The following is a 23,388-nucleotide window of genomic DNA, read 5'->3' on the forward strand; positions in this document are numbered from 1 at the left end:
TTAGTCTGTAATCCAGAGATTGTAAGTGCCTCATGGGTCTAATGTATCCCAGGCAGATGTTCTGTTTGGACTACACAACTTCTTTGAAATTAGAATTTGACTATCTTTAGGTACGGTGAACATTCTCCAATTCACTGTCGTCTACATCACTTTCTAATGTTTTATAACCAATGCTTTGCCTTACTCAGGTACCTACATTCTTGACCCCCAAATGTGGATGAAAACTCAGAAGGACTTACAAAAATATAGACAGATCTCCTGACGGGGAGTGAGCTGCTCAGTGCATTTTCCTTTGGGAGAAACAGTGCCTCCACTTACCGCTAAAAAATCTTATACCAGTTAGCACATATGTTAAATATATGTACATACATACACAGCATGGTGATGTTTTCCCACCAGAATGGCTTCCAATGCCAATTTGTGCAATTCAAGTTTAAACAGACTATAAATTGTCCATTTCCAAGGGTGCATAAGAAATAAAGATATGTTTCTTCCCACACCCCACACCTCCTTAAGAACCCCCAGTATCACTCACCTAGTGACTTGCTTGTGAAAGTCTGTAAGTTGCTTGTGTGTCACTGTGACGGCTCCCACGGTTGTTTCCTTTGGCAAACCTTTTAAGGAATTTTCTAACCATCGACAAAAAGTCTGTATAGGAAAAAGGGGTAAGAGTTTTAAAAGGAAGCATGGCTTACTCACCTGAGACCCTATAGATATTAACAAAACCCCACAAATTTTCCTTAGTAGCATTTACTTCCCTACACTTGGGAGCAAGTAAAGGAATCAACAAAAGTGCTCTCATTAGCCCTTCAAACCCTCTGGGTTGATGCAGTCTGCATATGCATGCCTAGACTTCCCTTCAAAGGGGCAGCGGGCATCATTTCAGAAAAGGACCTTCTACACCTTAGAAGTGAAGTTTCTTCTGGATGAGGCTATTGTTTTGTTCCTGTCATAACATATATGACATATATACATACGCACACATGCGAACACGAACATACACACACACACTCGCTCGCTCTCTCTTTTTTGAGATAGGGTCTCACTCTGTTGCCCAGGCTGGCGTGCAGTGCACTGCAGCTTTGACCTTCCAGGCTCAAGTGATCCTCCCACCCCAGCTTCCCAGGTATCTCAGACTACAGAAGTCCATCAACATGCCTGGCTAATTAAAAACAATTTTTTTTAAGAGATGAGGAGTCTATGTTGCCCAGACTGGTCTCAAACTCCTGGGCTCACGAGATCCTCCCAAAGTGCTGGGACTACAGGTATAAGCACTTGACCAGTATATTTTAAAAATTAAACAGATTTCCAAAAGCTCTTGAGCTTAAAGACCAAAAGTGATCCATAGTAAAGGTTCAGATACCTGAAAGAGCAGGGGCAAAAAGTATACTAAGCCACCATATCAGAAAGTATACATATGAGACATATGAGTCCAGAATCTTAAGGATTTTAAGGCCATCTCTCTCAGAATAAGTCCTGTCCATTCAGTTCCTTTGTGATATCTGCCTGCTCTTTGTGTTAAAAAACCTTGCTCTTGTTGCTGTTTAATTTACTTATATATCTTTTATATAAGTATATCTGAGCATTCTCTTTATGCCTTTCCTATGCACAAAAATTGTCTCTACTCCCTTTACTTCCTTCCTTTCTAAAATAAAAATTCTACAGACTTCCTCTGGGTTCTTATTTTCAGTTTAATTGTTGTCCTTTGGGTCAGCGTTAATATTTCTTCATCCCTTTCTTAAGTGGAATGTATACTTCAGTCATAGTTTTGGGCTGTAAAATTACTCTTTTATACCTAATTTTTTTTACATTATATATTTTCCCATCATATTCATTTATGACCATAATAGGCCAGAGCAAAAGTATTATAAACGCTCAGGAAGTACTAAGCATTTCTTAATCATGGATACATAACAGCTCCTTAATTTTAAAAAATACATAATAGTTGTTATATAGCAAACTTTTTTTTTTTTTTTTTGAGAGAGGGTCTTGCTATGCAGCTCAGACTGGAGTGCAGGGGCATGATCATAGCTCAATGCAGGCTGGAACTCCTGGGCTTAAGCAATCCTACCCTCCTGAGTAGCTGGGACTATAGATGTATGCCACCACACCCAGCTAATTAAAAAGAAAAATTTTTTTTTTTGTAGGGATGGGGTCTATGTTGCCCAAGCTGGTGGAGTCTCAAACTCCTGGCGTCAAGTGATCCTCCTACCTTGGTCTCCCAAAGTATTGGGAAGACAGGCGTGAGCCACTGTGCCCGGCTGATATATAGTACACGCCTTAGAGTACATGGCTACCTGGTTTCCATTCCTGTCCAACCTTCTTGTTCTCATCTTTTGTTGTTGTTGTTAGCACTTAACAATATGCTTACAATCAAGAATGTTTTTATAAAGTTAGATTTACATAAGTTTTCTGTTACTTGGGAACCAAATGTATTTGTAAAAAAGTTTAAGCAGAGTATGAAGACTTTTTCCCTCAGGTCAAGGACTTTTGAATTAAATTTGCTGATTCCTGGAGGCTCAAAAAGTACTTTTCTTTAGAAAAACAAATATGCTACTCTATCAGGTTGAAATGGAACATGTGTATTGAACCAGCAAGGAATAGGTACTATCTATTATATATTATTATTCTCAATTTTATATTCTGTGGTTCTGTAAGACAGCTCACTTTAACTAGGTCCCAATGAGTACTTTCCTGAACTGCTTTTACAGTAATATTAAAAATTATAAATTCCATTTTAAAAATAATTTCAGGTTATATTATACGTTACCATTCTATTCAACTTTCACACAGTGCACATAACCTGAGTTATGGTCATGTGGCCCAGTACTGAAATTACTTGGGCATTATTAGATAGCTTTAAAAAAACAACTCCATCCTTAGGTGGGTGATAAAGGATCTGGTTCAAAGAAATCCAAAGGGGAAATATATCCGACTGTACATTGTGGGTTACTTTGACAATTATGTGCTTCCAAATGTTCTGGCTAGATGTATCACCAAGAAATAATACAGTGCTATAGAATAAGTCTGAAAGGATTAAATACTTCTCAAGTAATACGTAACTAATATAACTGACATTTGGGCATCTCTCACAAGTGAACAAATTTCACATTGGACAGCCACACGACTGAATTCAATGCTTGATACTTACTTCTGGTAGTATACCCCCTATGACAGTGACATAGAAACATGCTTTAAAGAACTCAATAATAAATTACTGATCTTTACGGGCCTCTTCATCTACCAATCTAATTTGGCAATATGCCTAAATTTGGTTCCATGGACAGAAAACAGGGCTAGTTTCAAAATTAGGGTTGGCCTTAAGGAACCAAAGCCTATTAGGTTTAGGGACTATGAGATAAATTCCTCATGAAAACAATCTTACCGGTCTGTCAACCTGCATGATCTCCCAGAGCACTTCAGCCACATCTGGTAGGGTATAGGGGGGGAGGCAAAAGCAGCAGGTGTGCAGCAGCTGGCTGACAAGCTGCTGTCCAAGCTGGTTCATCACCTGTCCAATCAGTTCTTTCCGTAATTCAAAGTCTTCTTCATGCTGTATGTGGGAAAGCAGGAACGTCAGATAAATTCTAGTCTCAACTTCCCAAAGACCAAGCACTCTTTCCCCTTTAGTAATTTCTCTTTAATAGGAAAGTGTATGTGTGTGTGCGGGTGTGTGTGTGTGTGTATACAGGTGTGTGTAAAATAACAGCTGGATTCACAAAGTCCAGAAGTTTTTTGTCTTTAGAAAGAAAATGAAGGAGTTTATTAGCATCCAAGGAATGAACATGGGTTTCAACAGAGATTAATGCTTAGATTTTTCATGATTTGAAGGCAGAAAACACGGTTAAGAATTAAAGTTAGCAATTTTTAAAATTTTTTTCTCTTCATCTTCTATGTGATGGTATTAATTTTTTTTTAATGTGAAAAATAACTTGTGTTCCTATTTCCTTTTTCAAAAACCAAGTCAGCCTGGCACGGCAGCACACACCATAGTCCCAGCCACTCCAAAGGCTCAGGTAGGGGAACAGCTTGAACCCAGGTGTTCTGGGCTAGAGCATGCTATACCAACTGGGTGCCTGTGCTAAATTCAGCATCAATGTGGTGACCTCCTAGGAGCGAGGAACGACTCTTGGGTTGCCTAAGGAGGGAGCGGTGAACAGCCCAAGTCAGAAACAGAGTGGGTCAAAATTCCATTCTGATCTATAGTGGGATCTCACCTGTGAATGGCCACTATAGTCTGGGTAACACAGCCAGAACCCCATGTCACAATAAAACAAAACAAAACCAACTGAAATAAGAATTGAAGACGTCTATCAGAGATCTAATTTTTTCTATCAAAAAAAAAGAAAACCCTTTTTTTCTTCTTGCGGTCTTTAATTTTTTTTTTTTTTTTTTGAGACAGAGTCTTGCTGTGTCACCCAGGCTGGAGTGCAGTGGCCTGATCTCGGCTCACTGAAACCTCCATCCCCTGGGTTCAAGCAATTCTCCTGCCTCAGCCTCCCTAGTAGCTGGGATTACAGGCATCCACTACCACGCTTGGCTAGTTTTTGTACTTTTAGTAGAGACAGGGTTTCACCATGTTGGCTAGGCTGGTCTTGAACTCCTGACCTCAAGTGATCTGCCCGCCTTGGCCTCCCAAACTGCTGGGATTATAGGCGTGAGCCACTGTGCCTGGCCCTTCTTGTGGTCTTCAAATACACATATATTTCTAATACCCTGAGAAAAATATTTTTTAAATTGCCTTTCCCTTCTAGTTATTTTCTTCCCTCTTTTACTGCCAAACTTCTTAAATGAATAGCCTGAATAGAATGCATAAGTAAATACATACTTCTTCACTGCTCTCCCCTGTCTACAATTTTACTCCACATCTAATCAAACCTACCTTCGAAATTCCTGTGAAGCACTTTACTACTCCCACTGCTTAGTTGTCCACTAACAAACTTAGTACTATTCTGACTTGCTCTGATCTTGGTTTAGAGGCAGTATGACTATCTGCCTCTCTAATCCATCAAAATTCTACCTCTATTTCATGGCTCCATTTAAATCCCTCCCCTTCCATAAAGTTATTCCAACTCTTTTTGGTCTAGAGCTTTCCCTCGTCTGATCTCATACCAATCATGACTTTTATCACTCATCTGAACAATCAAATACTGGAGGCCAAGGTGGGAGGATCACTTGAGGCTAGGAGTTCAAGACCAACCTGGGCAATATGGTGAAACGCCATCTCTACAAAAAATATAAAAACTAGCCAGGCATGGTGTTGAATGCCTGTAGTCCTGGCTACTCAGTAGGCTGAGGATCCTTTGAGATTCACATCACTGTACTACAGCCTAGGCGACAGAGCAAGACCCTGTTTCAAAAACAAATGAAAAACACCAAATACTGGCATCTTGTTGTTACTTAACTCTTTAAACCTGTTTCTCTCTTCAACTAGACACCAAATGATTTGAGAGCATGAACAGTTTTAGACTGCTTTATACAGCCTAAAGCACCCAGCACAAGTGTCTTACTTGATATTTTGGCTAGTGAATGATCCACTATGATATATGTCTACCAATACAGATCAAATAAGGAAATACTGGGATGCTGGTTTTCTCCTAAGGAATGACAAAGAGATAGGAGATAAAAGCTGTTAAGTAGAAATGGTATCATTTTTATACTTACATCATTGGCTACCCCTGTATGAATGAGGTCTCGTAGAAACCTCATGACACTACAATTGGCATCCCGGTGGTCCAGGGTAGTAGAGGCAATGGCCCACTGTAAGATAGGGATGACTACTTGGCTCCGCAGCAAGGTGACAGGGCTACGCTGAATAAACCTGGTGTGGAAAGTGAGACTAGGTATAAATGACAAGATTAGGCTATAAAAGCAGCTAGGGTAAAAGGGCAAAACTATGAAGACAGTAAAAAAGATCAGTGGTTGGTGGGGGCTTCAGGGAAGAAGGGATGAATAGACAGAACATAGAGGATTTTTTTTGGCAGTGAAAATATTCTGTATGATACTATAACAGTGGATACACATCATTACACATTTGTCAAGACCCACAGAATGTACACTGAGAGTGAAGCCTAATATAAACTATGGACTTTGGGTGATAAGGATGTGTTAATATATGGTCACTGTTTGTATTACCCTGGTGGGGGATGCTAATAGAGGGGAAGGCTGTCTGTGTTAGGAGGGAGGGGTATATGGGAGAAACTTTTCACTCAAATTTGCAGTGAACCTAAAGTTGCTGTTAAAAAAAATAGGACCATATCTTAGATTAGTATATTAAAAGACGTGTCACCACACCCTATTTCCAACTAAGATTTTATAAATCAAGAAAGACCAGTCAAAAGGACTTACAAGTAGAAACTCTCCTAGGTTAAAAAGTCCTAAAGATGCTAGAACAGCATTTCCCAAACTAAAGTTCACAGAATTCCAGTTCCCAGGATGTCAACAGGAATCCCTCAAAGAAAAGGTTGTGTGTTCAAGTAAGCTTGGGAAACGCTGCTGGATTTTGAAAGTAGTTTTGCTTGTTTATTTTTTGCTTTAAACTACTATCAGATTTCTAAGTTCCTTTAATATACAGGGAGAATCTCTTCAGAAAAAGATACAGTATATTCCAAACTTGTTTCATCATTTGTACAAAGAACATTTTTAGGGACTAGTTTCCCAAGGAATACATACCCTAAGAAAACAGAGGGTGGGCCGGGCGTGGTGGCTCAGGCCTGTAATCCCAGCACTTTGGGAGGCCGAGGAGGGCGGATCACGAGGTCAGGAGATCGAGACCATCCTGGCTAACACGGTGAAACCCCGTCTCTACTAAAAATACAAAAAATTAGCTGAGTGTGGTGGCGGGTGCCTGTAGTCCCAGCTACTTGGGAGGCTGAGGCAGGAGAATGGCGTGAACCCAGGAGGCATAGCTTGCAGTGAGCCGAGATCACGCCACTGCACTCCAGCCTGGGCAACAGAGCGAGACTCCATCTCAAAAAAAAAAGAAAGAAAACAGAGGGTGATAGCCCATCCAACAATTCTATCAACTAAAAACAAAAAAAGAAAAAGAAAAAAAAGGTTTTTCTAACCTATATGAAAACTAACAAAAAAAAAGTGTTCAATATTCAATCCTGCCAGGTACGGTGGCTCACGCCTGTAATCCCAGCACTTTGGGAGGCCAAGGTGGGCGGATCACCTGAGGTCAGGAGTTTGAGACCAGCCTGACCAACATGGCAAAACCCCGTCAATACAAAAATTAGCTGGGCATGGTGGTGGGCATCTGTAATCCCAACTACTCGGGAGGCTGAGGCAGGAGAATCACTTGAACCCCGGAGGCAGAGGTTGCAGTGAGCCGAGATCATGCCATTGCACTCCAGCCTGGGCAACAGAGAGAGACTCCATCTCAAAAAAGAAAAAAGAAAAAAAATCAATCCTAAGATGAAACAATCAAGTCAATATTACTTTGCATTTGTAAATGATATAACAGTTGGGCTTTTGTTGTTTTGAAAATAATGATTTTTCTTTTTTTTTTTTAAATGCTGATATGGTAACAGTTTTGGTTCAAATTCCTTAGTTAGGGACTAAGGAATTCAAGCAGAAGTTTGGCAATCATATTATCAGTGCTACTGATAAAGTAGGCTGTGAGTAGAGCTGAGAAATACAGTATGAGATAACTGCTAAGGCATCTTAAAATCCCAAACATTCTTTATTCCGAAACTGATTGTATCTGAAGGATGCTAAGCTTCCTCAAAGAGAAAGTTGAGGTGAAACATGAAATTGCAACAGCATGAACAGTTAAAACCTACAGAGGACTGTAGAGATGATCTAGTCAAGTGTTTTGCCAGGCACACTGCATTGTCTTGTGTGTGTGCCCTCCTTCCTGGCAGGAACTCAGCTCCTTTATCCCTTGCTTCCCGCAATACTCTGCGTCATTGCTGGGGATATATCAGCTTGCAATTTACCTTTGGGCTATGAATCATTAATCTACTTACTCCAGTGACTTCATTTTACAAGAATAAAATAACCAAGGGTCAGATGGCAAGACTAAGCAGTGACAGGATGAGCAATTAAGAAATGGGCTCTTCAGAAGGATTTACCTGGTGGCTAGCCGGAACAGGTCATCTACAGTGTCAGGGTGATTCTGGAGACCATTCTGCTGTTCTAGGAGTTGAAAGGTGGGGATGCACAGTGCCTAAAACAGAACAGTGATTTTAAAAGAAATTCTTTTTCAGAATTGCCATAGCATTCAGACTTGCCAAATATTACAATAAGTACAAAAGGAACAAAGAAGAAAAGCACATCTGGGAAAAGAAAAAGATTGTAATGAGAATCTGATCAGGAAAAGAAAGACATAAATCCTTCCCAGTTGACATAAACAGTTTTCACCTATGAAATCCACATTTAAGAAAGGGTTGAGGACACAGATTTTAGCTGATAAAACTCAACAGACGTAATCTCAAAGTTTTAGAAATTTCTGAAAGCAAAGATTCTATGTAGGTATAGTCCACTAAGGGAGTGGAAGTTTTTATAATAATTATGAAATATCAATTTTAAGTGAAAAGACATCTTGGGAAAAGAAACAACATTCTTCAACTCAATATTCCCCTCTGTGGCTGGAAGGGAAGGAAAAGCAGTATCTGAGGATCTGTTTCGAATGCTATTATTAACTCTAAAACCCTCCCTGCTGCTAAGTAAACTAGTCAGTTGGCTGTTCCAGGCAAGAAGTTAAAAATACAATAATGCTTGAGCTTAGAGATTCATTTTTCTCACCTCCTCCCCCCTCCAAACACCCTATCTCTGGAAGAGCATAAACCAGGCAGTAACATGTAATAATCATTACACTCATGTGGTCAGTCTCTCATTCTCTCAAACAGGCCTGTTCTGTGAACAACTGGGAAGCTTCCACCTCCCTGTTATTAGGAAATCAACATGCCTGGGGGAAAACATAAACAAGCAACACAATTAAAGACATGGTAAAGAATACGCTGCTAGGCCTTCAGACCCTCTAGGCCTGATGCGTCTACACTCCTCATGGAAAAGATACCTGGAGCATGTCTAGTAGTCCCTGCCGACAGCCTTCTTCCATGCCATATTCATCCACGAGGATACTGCCAAGGTACAGGAAGCAGGAATGCTGATGTACGTGGTACACATTCACCATCTGTCGAGGGAAAAAACAATTAGTTCAATGCTTTGTCCTTCAAAAAGTACCGACTTATGAAGCTGTCTCCAGGAAGAAATTCAGAGATAGATTGGCTTCTTCTCTTTAAGGCAACATAGTATAAAGCTTGTTAGCACTATTTTGTGAAACATAGGGCTCAATATCTCAAATGATTTTCAGGTTCTCTATTCTTCCAACTCTTTGAACTTTCATCTTCCCAAGACAATGCTGTATGGGAGGCCGAGGCGGGCGGATCACGAGGTCAGGAGATCGAGACCATCCTGGCTAACACGGTGAAACCCTGTCTCTACTAAAAATACAAAAAAAAAAAATTAGCCGGGCGAGGTGGCGGGCGCCTGTAGTCCCAGCTACGCAGGAGGCTGAGGCAGGAGAATGGCGTGAACCCCGGGGGGCGGAGCCTGCAGTGAGCCGAGATCACGCCACTACACTCCAGCCTGGGTGAAAGAGCGAGACTCCGTCTCAAAAAAAAAAAAAAAAAAAAAAAAAAAAAAAAAAAAGACAATGCTGTATAAGAGTTGTCTAATACTTAAAGCTGGAAGCTATCAGGGAGCTCATGGACTATTTGCAAAACCCCAGCACAGAATATTTCATCCAGTACGTAAAAGTTGCTCTCATTTGCACTGTAGATAAGTCATATTTTTTAAATAGGATATATAGCCATAGTTGGGAAAACAGTATCAAACACCTTCATCCTGGAGAAGACAGTGAAAGCATTGTTTAAATTTTGAGTTGCTCCTAAACCTATTTTATCTTTTAAGTAAAAAATAGTGTTTTCTATGAAGATATTTGGATTTCAACAAAAATTTTAATACAATATGCACATTATTATTATTATTTTTTAAGAGACTGGGTTTCGCTCTGTTGCCCAGGCTGGAGTGCAGTGGTGAGATCTTGGCTCACTGCGGCCTCAACCTACCAGGCTCAAGGGATCCTCCCACCTCAGCCTCCCGAGCAGCTGGGACTATAGGTGTGCACCACCATGCCCGGCCACAATATGCGCTTAAATGATTTGTTTAGACTTTTTACTCCACTATCCTCCCAGAATTAAGAAACAATTGTACACTCGCCTATTTAAAATGCCACCACAGTACATATGTATTGATCTTATTACATAAATTCAACTCTATGAACCTGGGACTGAAAGGATACAGTAACTTAATTCTTCTATTGTCATATGCCATGGGATGAGCATGAGATGGGAGCTATGAATCCATTCCATGTTGTAAACTGAAAATTATATGCTCTACTAAGGAATGATTAAGTCAAGGGTTGCCTTTTTCTCAAAGGGCTACTTTGTAAAAAGTATAGATCTTGTCCGCCATTCAGTCTTCTGCCCACTCAAGTTTGCCAGTGTAGCACAAAAATGACCAATAGATAATACTTAAATGAATTATGGCTATAGCTCAGTAAAACATTAAAAAAAAAACACAAAAACAAAAATAGGTGGCAAGGCCACTGACCATAGATTGCTGGCTCCTGAGTTAAGGGATTTTTTAAGGATAATTTTCATTTTTGTCACATGTACTGACTCTAGAACACACTTCCTATATAATAGTGCTACCTACTCTATTGGGTTGGTCATATACTTAACTGGCAGGAATTAAAAAACAGTATCAAAGTCATGATGGTATCCTCCAATAGCAAAGGGGCATTCTATCAAGTTGTAGTAGATCCAGAATGTATTGCACTGAAGGGGACACTTGACCAGAGGTGGCAATCGCCTAAATGCAAACATACATTATTGTGCTCAGCATATAGTGAAAGTAGAGAAATCACTAAAAATTAAAATTCTGTTGAAATATTTACCTGTACAACCTTTAATCAAATCTACAATTTAGAGAGGCAAGGTTATCCAAGTACCAACACTGCACCAGCATGCCTGTGCCTGTGGTTGAGGGCACCTATGATGCAGAATTTAAGGGGTAACTCATTCTTTTTTTTTTTTTTTTTTGAGACAGAGTTTCACTCTGTCACCCAGGCTGGAGGGCAGTGGCACGATCTCGGCTCACTGCAACCTCCACCCTTCGGGTTCAAATGATTCTCCTTCCTCAGCCTCCTGAGTAGCTGGGACTACAGGCGCCTGCCACCACGCCCGGCTAATTTTTTGCATTTTTAGTAGAGATGGGGTTTCATCATCTTGGCCAGGCTGTTCTTGAACTCCTGACCTCGTGATCCACCAACCTCAGCCTCCCAAAGTGCTGGGATTACAGGCGTGAGCCACTGCGCCTGGCCAGGGGGAACTCATTCTTAAGGCCAGGACCTCCTTAAAATCTGCACCCTAGGTGCTCTCCCTAGGTGGAGCATGGTCACTTCAGGTTGGGTGGGGTATGACTCTAGCCTGGAGCTCTGTGACTGTTTTCCTCACAGCATGGGTACAAAATTTCAGAAAGCACCTCAGAGTCCTGCAAATGCCGGATTGGCACTTTGCCTTGTGTCCCTAAATCTTGTGCCCTGGGCACTGGCATCCTGGCCCTGCTCTAAGGTTAACATCAACACAATTACTTAGTGACTTAAGCATAGGCATCTCATACAGTTCTAGATGACAATATGATTTTAGAGAACATCATTTAGTGAGTCATACCATCATAATTACATATCAATCTTAATGACTAAAAGAGTAAAATTTATTTTTTGACAAGAGACTTCTGTGGACAACTAACTGTGGCCAAGATCGAAGAAAATCCCTTTGGGCCAAGAAACAGCAAAGTTTGACTTGCTACATTTTTTTCCCAAGGATCTCAATATAAAAATGCTTATCATTAGTATGTAAGTACTGAGCCCAAGTCATTCGCTTCACAGAATTTCACACTGGACTGTGTTGCTACTTAGAATACTGCTATAGCTACTATACAGAAGTGATTTTAGGCTGTTTCCCTTATAGACACTGTACCTATCACAGGCACTAATCTCTTTGAAGTGTTTTTTTAGTTTGTTAATAAATACAAAAGTGTTTCATTTCATCAGCAAAGTTTTTGTTCTTAAGGCTCCTATTTCAAATTCTTTTTTTGAGATGGAGTCTTGCTCTATCACCCAGGCTGGAGTGCAGTGCGGCTCCTGGGTTCAAGCGATTCTCCTGCCTCAGCCTCCCAAGTAGCTAGGATTACAGGTGCCTGCCACCATGCCTGGCTAATTTTTGTATTTTTAGTAGAGACAGGGTTTTACCATGTTGGCCAGGCTGGTCTTGAACTCCTGACCTCAGGTGGTCCACCTGCATAGGCCTCCCAAAGTGCTGGGATTACAGACGTGAGCCACCGCACCCTGCCTATTTCAAATTCTGTACATGGAACACGTCCCCCCGCCAACAGATAACTTTACCTGTGTGACTAGTGGCTGCAGCAGTGCTGCAGATCCTTTGCCTACACAGCGAACGGCAAAGCGCAGGCACCTGCAACAACGCTCTACAATCCGATTATCAGCTCGGTGCTTATTTAGAGTCTCGGATAAAACTGGCCATATCTGGGTCAAAAGTAAAAGGGCACAAGAAAGAAAATAATCAACAACTAGGACCTGAAAAACTGCTAAGTTGGTAACACCTCATTTAGCTTTTAAATACTGGGACAAAACTTTCTGTACAGGGAAGACACATGGCCAGCATGCTCAGGTTCAATAGACTACCCACCACAAAACCCTACCACTTAACAAGAGAAAACAGTGCCTCTTTAGAACTGGAAGAGCATGTCTAACTTTGCTAAAAGACAGAGATACACAATTTCCTAAACTTCAGACTTCCCGAAAGGCTATGAAAAGAATCTGGTACGAGCTATACAGGAAGAGATGTTTAAAGATAGTTCCTGGAAGGTGGAAGAATTTGAACAAAAGGACTAGAGTTAAGGAAATGGCATCATTTGAGACCACTGGACACTTAAAGAGTATTTAGTGTTGATGTAATTTGTCCTCTGAAGTCTCAAAAGCAATTCTTAAAACATGACTTTTGATCCTCACATAACCTTTAGTGAAAAAAAGTAGAGGGGAAGTAAGTCATCACTGAGGAAAATGAAGTCACTAGCTTTGTCAAAAATATTCTGCTGGTATTGATCAGGCTTCCTAGTTAACTCTAGGAGTCACACAGTGAATCTCTTTCTACCACTTCTCTGGCCTTTCAATGCATTCCCTTACAGCCTGTTTTGTTATCAAATCTAAAATAAAAGACATTTGGATGGCTCTGTCCCTCATTTCATTGAAACCACATCAACAAGCTGAATCTCCCTATGAACTTGGAAGACAGTATCCTCTCAGGTGAGTTACCCAAAGCCCTGTAAGGAAAAAAGAAGAAAGCCTTGATTCCACAAGCATCCATTAGCACTTACTTCCTGTATGACTTTCTGACACGGATGAGTCTGTCCATTTTCCACAATGGGATTGGTATGCCTGGGAAAAGACAACAGCCCAAAATAGTGAACAAAGACCAGTTTCACTGAGGACCCAGAGCCCTGATCCCTGCTTGCTTACTTAATATCATTTTCACCAAATAAAGAAAACCAGATGATAAAGTCATTTACTTACATCACCTTTATAAGCACACACTTTAAATCATCCTATCATTTTTTGGCCACCTTTAAGTCACTTCCAATAGAACATGCAAATTCAATCCAACTTTGGGTAGATGGGCTGTGAGGCACTACGGCTATCTTTTCCATTTTTCCCTTTATAAACCCAAATATGGGCTGGGTGTAGTAGCTCACGCCTATAATCCCAGCACTCTGGGAGGCCGAGGCGGGTGGATCACCTGAGTCCAGGAGTTCAAGACCAGCATGGTGAAACCCTGTCTCTACTAAAAATACAAAAATTAGCCAGGCGTGGTGGTGCATGCCTGTAATCCCAGACACTTGGGAGGGTGGTGGTGGCGTGTGCCTATAATCCCAGCTACTTGGGTGGCTGAGGCAGGAGAATCGCTTGAACGTGGGAGGCAGTGGTTGCAGTGAACCGAGATCACACCATTGTACTCCGGCCTGGGCAACAAGTGGATGAAGTAAAACTCCATCTCAAAAACAAACAAACAAAAACAACAACAACAACAACAAAACCAAACCTGAATATGTAGTTTCTTCCAAATTAACAAAAAAACATACACAGGTTGTCTAAATCCACTACTAGAAACCAAGTATTGCTTCATTCCTTGCATTAAAAGACTAAAAGCTATAGGAACTGTAGTCCAAAGATGTTGTAGTTCTAGTCTGAATCCAATGTACTTTCCACAATCAGCCAAATACAACTCCTCTGTCTAGTTCAAGAGCCCACTAATTTGAAGAAAAGCAGGAAAAAAAAAACACACACATAATTAACTACAAACTACTTTAAAGGAAAGCTACTCTTTAGTTTTAAAAAGCTCAACAGCAACTTGATAAATTTAACTTTAATTTAAATTTAAATTTAAATTTAAATTTAATTCAAGTATTTACATCTATTTCAGATTTTCTTTCATTTACTGTGAAATAAGGGTTACTGTTAATAGGTTCTCAGAATGGCATTGTTAATAGGGCTCTCCTAATTATAAAAGGAAAACATTGCACCAACTCAGAGAAAGATCTCTGTTGACAATAACTAGTAACACATTACCTTTTTAAATATTTATCCCACATAGGCTTCTACACAATGATTACTGTAACATTCCAGTTATACATGGGTCCCACAAATTATAAATTATGTTACTCAGTAAGAATCACTCTTTGAAAACTGTCACTCAAATGCCTTTTTAATCATTAGGCCCCTCCTCTTCACTTCAAAGATGCATTAATTTCACCTGATCACTGAAGAAACTTCATTATATTTTTGTACCCATACACTATATACAGCGATGGTTCTGAAAGTATAGTCTCTGGATTAGCAAGCAGAATCATCAGCATCACCTGGGAATTATCAGAAATGCAAATTTTCAGGTCCTACCCAAGATCCAATGAATCAGACACTGAAGGGATGGGACCTAGCAATCTGTGTTTTGATAAGGCCAGGTGATTCTGATGCATGTGGAATGATGATATATGTGAAAGTTTGGTCTTTTGGTCTCCACAGAACTGGAGACCAAAAGAATTCTATTTTTAAAGAGTCTTTTTTTTTTTTTTTGAGATGGGGTTCTCACTCTGTCACCCAGGCTAGAGTGCAGTGGCGTGATCTTAGCTCACTGCAACCTCTGCTTCCCATGCTCAAGTGATCCTCCCACCTCAGCCTCCCAAATAGCTGGGACCACAGGCCCATGTGACCATACCCAGCTAATTTTTTATATTTTTGGTAGAGACAGGGTTTTGCCACGTTGCCTAGGCTGGTCTCAAACTCCTGAGCTCAAGCAATCTGTCTGCTTTGGCCTCCCAAGTGCTGGGATTACAGGTGTGAGCCATCGCGCCTGGCCTTCCACTTTTTAAAGAGTATTTTAACAGAAAGACCTACCAGGAATGAATTCTTAGAATTTGCCTTTGCCCCAGAACTTCAGGTAACAGCTGGCTTAATTAGTCTCCAAACACAGGGAGATATTTGGAAGTATGAGGAAAAAATACTTGCTTACTTCAATACACAATGGTTTCATTTGAGCCTTTAACCCAAGTAAGGCATCCAGAGTCTCCTTTCTTACCTAAATATCACTGCAAGGCGATCTAAGAACACTGTGGGATCTGAGGATATGCCATTGCTGGGCTCTTGAGACAACAGCTGAAGAGACAAAAGGACATTAACACCCAATTGTCACACGTACAAATCTACAGTCAACACTGCAACATACATCAACCTTTGTCTCAATCTCTGCTTATTTCCTTATATAAAGTCCTAAAAGTATATAAAGTCCTAAAAGTTACTCAAATGGTGCAAATTTTAATTTATATTGTCAAATTATTTTCCTCCATCTTATTGCATCCTGGCCAAGACTACATATTGCTACATTTTACTGATTACTGAGGAGTAGAAAACAGTATAATTTGATTTTTTCCTATTTACTTTAATTATTATTATTATATATTACATAATATAGATTATATATATGTTATGTTACACAATATGTAAAAGATTATATATTTAGCTTTATATTATAAAGCTTTAAAATTATTATAGCTTTGTAATATATTTTAAGCAAATTGTCTCTTACTCTTCTTTCCTAAAAATTTCTTAGATAATCCCATTAGTAAATCATCAGAGATGAACTACAGAATTATTTTATCAAGTTCTAAAAATCCCATTGGTATGTCTAAAGTTATTGCACTATAAATATAACTGGAGAAGAGTTGACATCTTTAAAATATCCTTTAAGGAAACATGGTAGGTTCCGGCGTTGATTGCTAACTTGAATGAATTCTTTTCCCATTACATTTTCTAACTGATGATTACCAATGTAAACTAAAAATAAAATCCTAAGTCTCCCACCAACTGAACAGGCCCCTCCTGTTGCCATGGGGACCCCAGAGAAACCTTAAAAACGGAGCTCTCAGCCATGATGGGAAGAGAGGTCAGATATGTTTTGTTATGCTCCCTATCTTTTGGCGTTTAGGTGCAAGTGGCCAGCATTAATGTTAAATGGAGATCATACGACTGATCAAAGACCTTTTTTTTTTTTTTTGAGATGGAGTCTTGCTCTGCCACCCAGGATGGCGCGATTTCGGTTCACTGCAAACTTCCGCCTCCCAGGTTCAAGTGATTCTCCTGCCTCAGCCTCCCGAGTAGCTGAGATTACACGTCACCACACCTGGCTAATTTTTTGTATTTTTAGTAGAGACCAGGGTTTCACCATGTTGGTCAGACTTTAACTTCTGACCTCAAATGATCCACCTGCCTAAGCTTCCAAAATGCTGGGATTACTGGCATGAGCCACGATACCCAGCTGATCAAAGACTCCTTTACCAAATTATAAACAAGATCTGAGGCCACACAAGGCAAGAGTTAAGTCACATCTATAGCCCATCAATCTTACTAAACTGTCAGAGTTATGGCTGACTCTGACATAGCACCCTTAACTTAAACATTCCTTTCTGCGAGCTCCAAGCTTTTTGTTCCTTTAACCAACTGCAGATTAAAGAATCTCTGAATTCACTTACGACTTGTAAGCCCCCACACTTCAAGACATCCCATCTTTTTAGACTAAACCAATGTATACCTTCCATATTTTGATTTATGTATTTGCCTGTAACTCCTACATCCCTGAAGTGTATATAACCAAACCATAATCCCACCACCTCAAGCACGCTTTCTCAGAACTCCTCGAGACTGGGTTTCCCTGGGCTGTGGTCACTCATACTGGCTCAGGACAAACCTCTTTAAAACATTTTATAAAATTTGGTTTTTGTGTTAACACTGATATAATGAGAATCTATTAATTCTGAAATACTTATTTCTCGTATGCAGCTACTTTGATTGCATTATTAATTTTAATAAATTCTTAGTGCATTTTCTTGGATTTTCTAGGTAGATAAAAGATCTGTAAATAAGTAATTCCATCTTTTCATTTTTAACATGTAAACATCTTATATTTGTTTCACACCTTCCTTAATTGGACTTACCTTTTTCAATGCCATAACCTGAACAGAACATAGTTCACTAAGACATTCAGTAATCTTATCCAAAGGTAATCGGGCTAGGACAAGTGCTGTCCCTGAAAAACAAAAGAAGATACAAATGAAAAATAAACGCTGAATTGAGGTAACTCAACTGGTCTACATCGTATGAGTGACCAGAAAAAGCGAACTGGTTTGGTTCCATTCTTTTAAAAAGATCAGCATTGTTTTTTAAAATGACAACACTTTGTTATTTACAGTTGTTTTTTCTTTATTTGGCTCAGAAGGCTAAGACTGATTAACACTTACAACTGAAGTTAATATTTGTCAAAGACTTTTAAAATCTCCTTCACAAAGCCAATGGCAAAGATATTTTAAAATGTATACCATAGTGTAATGTTTCTCAGACTTCCCTGAGATTCTGATTTAGTGGGTCAAACAGAGTCTTTATTTTTGATAAATACTTCCGGCAATTCTTATCACAAGAGAAATTCTGACATAATGCTTTTAGAAGAATGGACTGAAATTAGAGATTTCACTCTTACACCATAACACTCTCTGTGAGGTGATGAGAGACATTTTCTTTGGGCTTCAGTTTCTTTATGAAATAAGTGATTTGAACAGCAAAGTAACAGTTAAATTTGCCTTTCTTTCGTTTTTTAAAAAAAAATAGTTACAAAAGCCTCCTACCCCCTTCTTTTTCCCTCCTAAACGAATCTTGAGTTAAAACTCCAATAAAATAGGTTAAAAAGAAAAACCAAAACAGGCAGTTAGGTTCAAGTGGAGACAGAAGGTCCAGACCCTTCCTACTCAGCCTCCCTCTTGCTGCAATCCCCATTCTATACCCACCAACTGCTGAAACACCTTCCCCAAATCCAAAGGATTACATATTAGCCTAGGTCCCTTCTAGGTAAAAAAAAAAACCACCTTGAATATAAATGTTTTCATTTCCTGAAGTTTCATTCAACAGAACAGTAATTTATCCCTAAACCTTCAAATTTGAATAAAAAAACAGAGTGAATCTTCTTGGCCATCTATAAGCCATAGATGAGTTAGACTTTTCTTTAAAACTAGGAGGGAAAAGCCTAATTTCAGCATGATTTTCCTTTTAATTAATTCCTATAGAAAAGTATGTTATATTAAAAAGTTTTCAGCCAGGTGTGGTGGCTCATGCCTGGTATCTCAGCACTTTGGGAGGCCAAGGTGGGAGGATCACTTGAAGCCATGAGTTCAAGACCAGCCTGGGCTATATAGCAAGACCCCATCTCTATTAAAAATTTAAAAAATCAGCTGAGCACAATGGTGTGCACCTGTAGTCCTTGCCACTTGGTAAGCTGAGACACGAGGGTCACTTGAGTCTAGGGGTTCAAGGTTACAGTGAGCTATGACCATGCCACTGCATCCCAGCTTGGCAACAAGCAAGACCCTGTCTCTAAAATAAATAAATAAATAAAAATTGAAAACCATTTTCTACATCTATTAGATACCACTGAAAATTGGGAGGTCACATTGTACTATAGGTTAGACCTCACTTCAATATCAAGGTTAAATTCCACTAGAAAATGACAAGAATATTTGACTCTGATTTATCTGTGCCTATGAAGGGAAACAACAAAAACCCAAGGTACAAAAAGACAATCTGATATAAAAGAGCACAGTCACACTAGCTGGTAAGGAATCTGGTCATATGAATACCAAAGGACAGAATTCACAAATAAGGCCATCCACTCTTGCCAAGGCTAATTGTTTAACAAGTCACAGAGGCTTAGAAGATATCACACAGGTTATTTTACCCAATCCTTTAATATACCTCAATCTCTCTAATTTACCAGTGATAAGAATTTCATTACCTCACAGGGCACCCCAATCTGTGTTCAGAAAGTATGGTTAAGTGTTTTCTTGCTAGAGCCAGTATATGCTTCCCTATAAATGGCTGACAAGTGACTACTCATAAAATAAATATGATCCTTCTTTTATAAGACCATCTTTCAAATATTTAAAAATAGCCACCAGGCTTAAAGGCTGTTCTAAGTCTTTTCCCCTAGCCTTAATATCTCTAGTTCTTCTATTAAGTCTGAGCCTCATCACAATGGCTGTTTGCCTCTGGATAGACAATCACTGAGTAGAAGCTGATCAGTAATGGTTAAAGGCTGCTAAGAGACCAGGACCCCTGACTTCTACTCATGGCACTGATCCATGTATACTACCTTTCAACTCCCACTTACCTCTTTGGTATGGCAATGCTTCTTTGGTCTCCCTTTTTATTATTCCAACTTAAAAAGCAGCCATGTTTAGTTTGAATATGTTGTCTCTACCCAAATCTAGGTCGGTGCTATATATACTGCAAGTAGTATTAATTAATTATATAGGCTTAAGATAGTCCAAGAAAAGAATGCATGTACATATAGTCAACACTATCCCCTCTAGTGGAAAAGCCATCTTCCTCATCTTATAAATTCTTAAACACTAAGTACATTGCAACTGAAAAACTGGGATATGACAGATGTAAGATTACCCCAAGTAGTGGCTTTGAGGTGACTATTAGTGGTTAACATCAAGTAAATACCTTTTAGCAAGCCCACAGCAGCTTCTGGAGACAACAGGAAGGAATCAAGGGAGCGGGCAATCTCCAAGAGTCCATTAAAGTGCTGAGCCATGTGATCTCGGCAGACAGAGCAAATGTTATGAATGGCTTTGGCTGCAGCAGAAGCCAGGGGCTTTTCACACAGGCCTTTCATCAAGTAGCCCAACACAGGGTCTAAGAAGAAAAGCCAAGCAGAGATTACATATCTGAAACTAAAGGAAAACTTCTAGTTTATTAGAACAGAGGTATACTTGCTTTTCTTTTTTTAAAGCAAAAGAACCCTTTTAAAAAGTGAAATGTGTTCAGAACCACAATAAATAAAACACATAAAAATGGAGCTGATCTCACTTACATATTGTCAACAGGCCCTGAGCACCATCTGTTTCATCTTCCATTTCTTCCCTCAGGGCAGTCAACGTAACTCCCAGGGATTCACAGAGCAATTCGTAAACCACTGACTTAAGAGCATATATGGCAATCCAGGTATTAAGAATATGGCAATGTAAGAAAGAATGCAAAGCTCAGGGAGTTACAATTATACCAAGAGATGAATTACTTGGTAAAACAGCCTATATGAATCAGGACAAGGATAGTTGTCTAAAGCTGAAACTTTTATACTTCCTTCTTTCTAGTTACAAAAGGCCTTAAAAATAGGCAGATGAATCTTTAGCACTTCTAGATGAATTAATTCACTATGTTTTAATTTTACCAAATATAAGTGCTCCAAGAAAGTTTATTATAAAGTTAAATTTCTATAGAGCTAATTCTACTCATCTTTTTACCTTCTTTTATAAAAATCAGATTTTTTTTCTATAGGAAAAAACCTTAGAAAAACCATATATTGTTTTTGGGAACAGAGCCTCACTCTGTCCCACAGGCTGGAGTACAGTGGCATGATCTCAGCTCACTGCAACCTCCATCTTGCGGGTTCAAGCAATTATCCTGCCTCAGCCTCCTGAGTAGCTGGGACTACAGGCATGTGTCAAGCCTGGCTAATTTTTATATTTTTAGTAGAGACGATTGTTTCACCACGTTGGCCAGGCTGGTCTCAAACTCCTGGCCTCAAGTGATACGTCTACCTCAGCCTCCCAAAGTGCTGGGGTTACCACTGTAAGCCACCATGCCTGGGCAAAAAAACCATGTATTGTTAAAGGTCATTGTGAGTACTTTATATTGACCTTGTAGCAAACTGTGAAAAAGTGGAAAGAATCAAAAGAATAACATCTTTTTTTTTTTTCTTTTTTTTTTTTTGAGATGGAGTCTCACTCAGTCACCCAGGCTGGAGTGCAGTGGCGCAATCTTGGCTCACTGCAACCTCCGCCTCCCAGGTCCAAGTGATTCTCCCTGCCTGAGCCTCCCGACTAGCTGGGATTACAGGCATGCGCTACCAAGCTCGGCTAATTTTCCTGTATTTTTAGTAGAGACGGGGTTTCGCCTGTTGGCCAGGTTGGTCTCGAACTCTTGAACTCAGATGATCCTCTCGCCTCAGCCTCTCAAAGTGCTGGGATTACAGGTGTGAGCCACCATGCCTGGCCAATAATAATGTCTTAAAGCCCATTTAAAACCATTATGTCCATTTCTAGTCTAATGATCAATACAATGCCCAAACTCAGCACAATCTGCCTATCTCCACCAAAAAGAAAAAAACAAAACCTAAACCCTACCCTGTTTAGTCTAGGAATCAAAAGACCTAGAATCTAGAACCTAGCCCAAGCAACTCTAATAATGTAGACTTCCGTGATTCCCAAATTGGGTATTTGTGGTTTTGACTATTCTGAGTATGAACACAGAGCAATCTGTCTACTGCTGAGGCACAAATCTGAATGAGATACTGCAAGGTGGCAGTGAATGATAAATCTTTTGATAAGAGTCTGCAACCTAGATTTGCTGCTTTCTGGACATTAACTGAAGGTATTAAAACAAACAAATCTACTATGTTTCTTGGTGGAAAAATGGTTCAGTAAAGAAAGCCAAGTGTTGAGCCAGATAAAGTGCAGAAATCTAAGAACTAAAAAACAGCCATTTTGAAATCACTTGGAAATAGTATGTTGGGCCAGGCGTGGTGGCTCACGCCTGTAATCCTAGCACTTTGGGGGGCTGAGGTGGGCAGATTACTTGTGGTCAGGAGTTTGAGACCAGCCTGCCCAACATAGCGAAATCCTGTCTCCACTAAAAATACAAAAATTAGTGGGCATGGTGGCACGCACTTGTAATCCCAGCTACTTGGGAGGCTGAGGCAGGAGAATCACTTGAACCTGGGAGGTGGAGGTTGCAGTGAGCTGAGATCAGGCCACTGCATTTCAGCCTGGGCAACAGAGCAAGACTCCATCTCAAAACAACAAAAAATAAAAACAAAAACAACAAAAAAAAGAAATAGTACGTTGAACTTAGAAAGCAGCTCAGTGTATAGAAACAAAGAACACATTCACTTTTTTTAGCATGTGTTTCAGTCACTAAAAACAGATGTATAAAATAAAATCAAGTAAAAAGGCGATAATAAAGATATACACAGGAAACACATCCAACTTAATGATATAATACTAATCACAAATTTTGGCATTCCTAAAATTCTCAGAATGTATCCCTCTTAAATGTCAGGGCTTGATATATATTACCCTGGATAAGTTATTTCGTCTCTTTGGGCCTCAGTTTCCTTGTCTATAAAATGAGGAGGTTAGAATAAATCATTTCTAACTTTACCTTCAATTCTAAAGTTGTTACTTATGACCTTTAGTTATTTTTTCAAGTCAATAAGGACAGCCAGAGGTTATATAACAGTCTTCATTTTAATTTGCAGTTATTTAGTTTTGAATAATTATTGGCTTTTAAATGGAGCATGTATTACAAGTGAAAAATTATCTCCTTTGCTTTGGTCCTTTAGTAGCTTCTAGTATGTTAAAACTGTAAGAGAGTCTGATTAGCTCAAGCATATGCCAAAGACTAACAGAGATAGAAATGTTCATGCTTAAACAGAGTACTAGAAGCAAACTGTTCACTGTTTCCCTATCTGTAGATCTAATCTTTCAAAGGTCCTTCTCCCAGATCAGATTATAAATGTTATATCAAATAAGCACTAATTTACAACATATTGTTTACTCTCAGTTTCTATAAATACTCCATGTTAAAAAAACAGAAAGGAAAACACATGCAAAAGTAAGAGATGAGAAGAAAAATCA

General features: G+C 39.5%; 1 protein-coding gene across 3 annotated transcripts in view; it reads right to left on the reverse strand.

Moving 5' to 3' along the window:
- Window positions 1-23,388, reverse strand: part of TNPO3 (transportin 3) — a 102,702-nt gene that overhangs the window by 12,842 nt on the left and 66,472 nt on the right. For all 3 annotated transcript variants that reach the window (XM_003261313.4, XM_030825538.1, XM_030825539.1), the window contains 10 exons: window positions 20,195-20,386; window positions 17,635-17,726; window positions 15,723-15,799; window positions 13,468-13,528; window positions 12,476-12,616; window positions 9,023-9,139; window positions 8,076-8,170; window positions 5,665-5,821; window positions 3,386-3,553; window positions 536-648 (listed from right to left, as the gene is read on the reverse strand). In XM_003261313.4, the coding sequence (XP_003261361.2) occupies window positions 536-648; window positions 3,386-3,553; window positions 5,665-5,821; window positions 8,076-8,170; window positions 9,023-9,139; window positions 12,476-12,616; window positions 13,468-13,528; window positions 15,723-15,799; window positions 17,635-17,726; window positions 20,195-20,386 (1,213 nt within the window). The remainder of the gene's footprint in view (window positions 1-535; window positions 649-3,385; window positions 3,554-5,664; window positions 5,822-8,075; window positions 8,171-9,022; window positions 9,140-12,475; window positions 12,617-13,467; window positions 13,529-15,722; window positions 15,800-17,634; window positions 17,727-20,194; window positions 20,387-23,388) is intronic.

This window comes from Nomascus leucogenys, chromosome 13, assembly GCF_006542625.1.
Source record: "Nomascus leucogenys isolate Asia chromosome 13, Asia_NLE_v1, whole genome shotgun sequence".
Lineage (NCBI taxonomy): Eukaryota > Metazoa > Chordata > Mammalia > Primates > Hylobatidae > Nomascus > Nomascus leucogenys.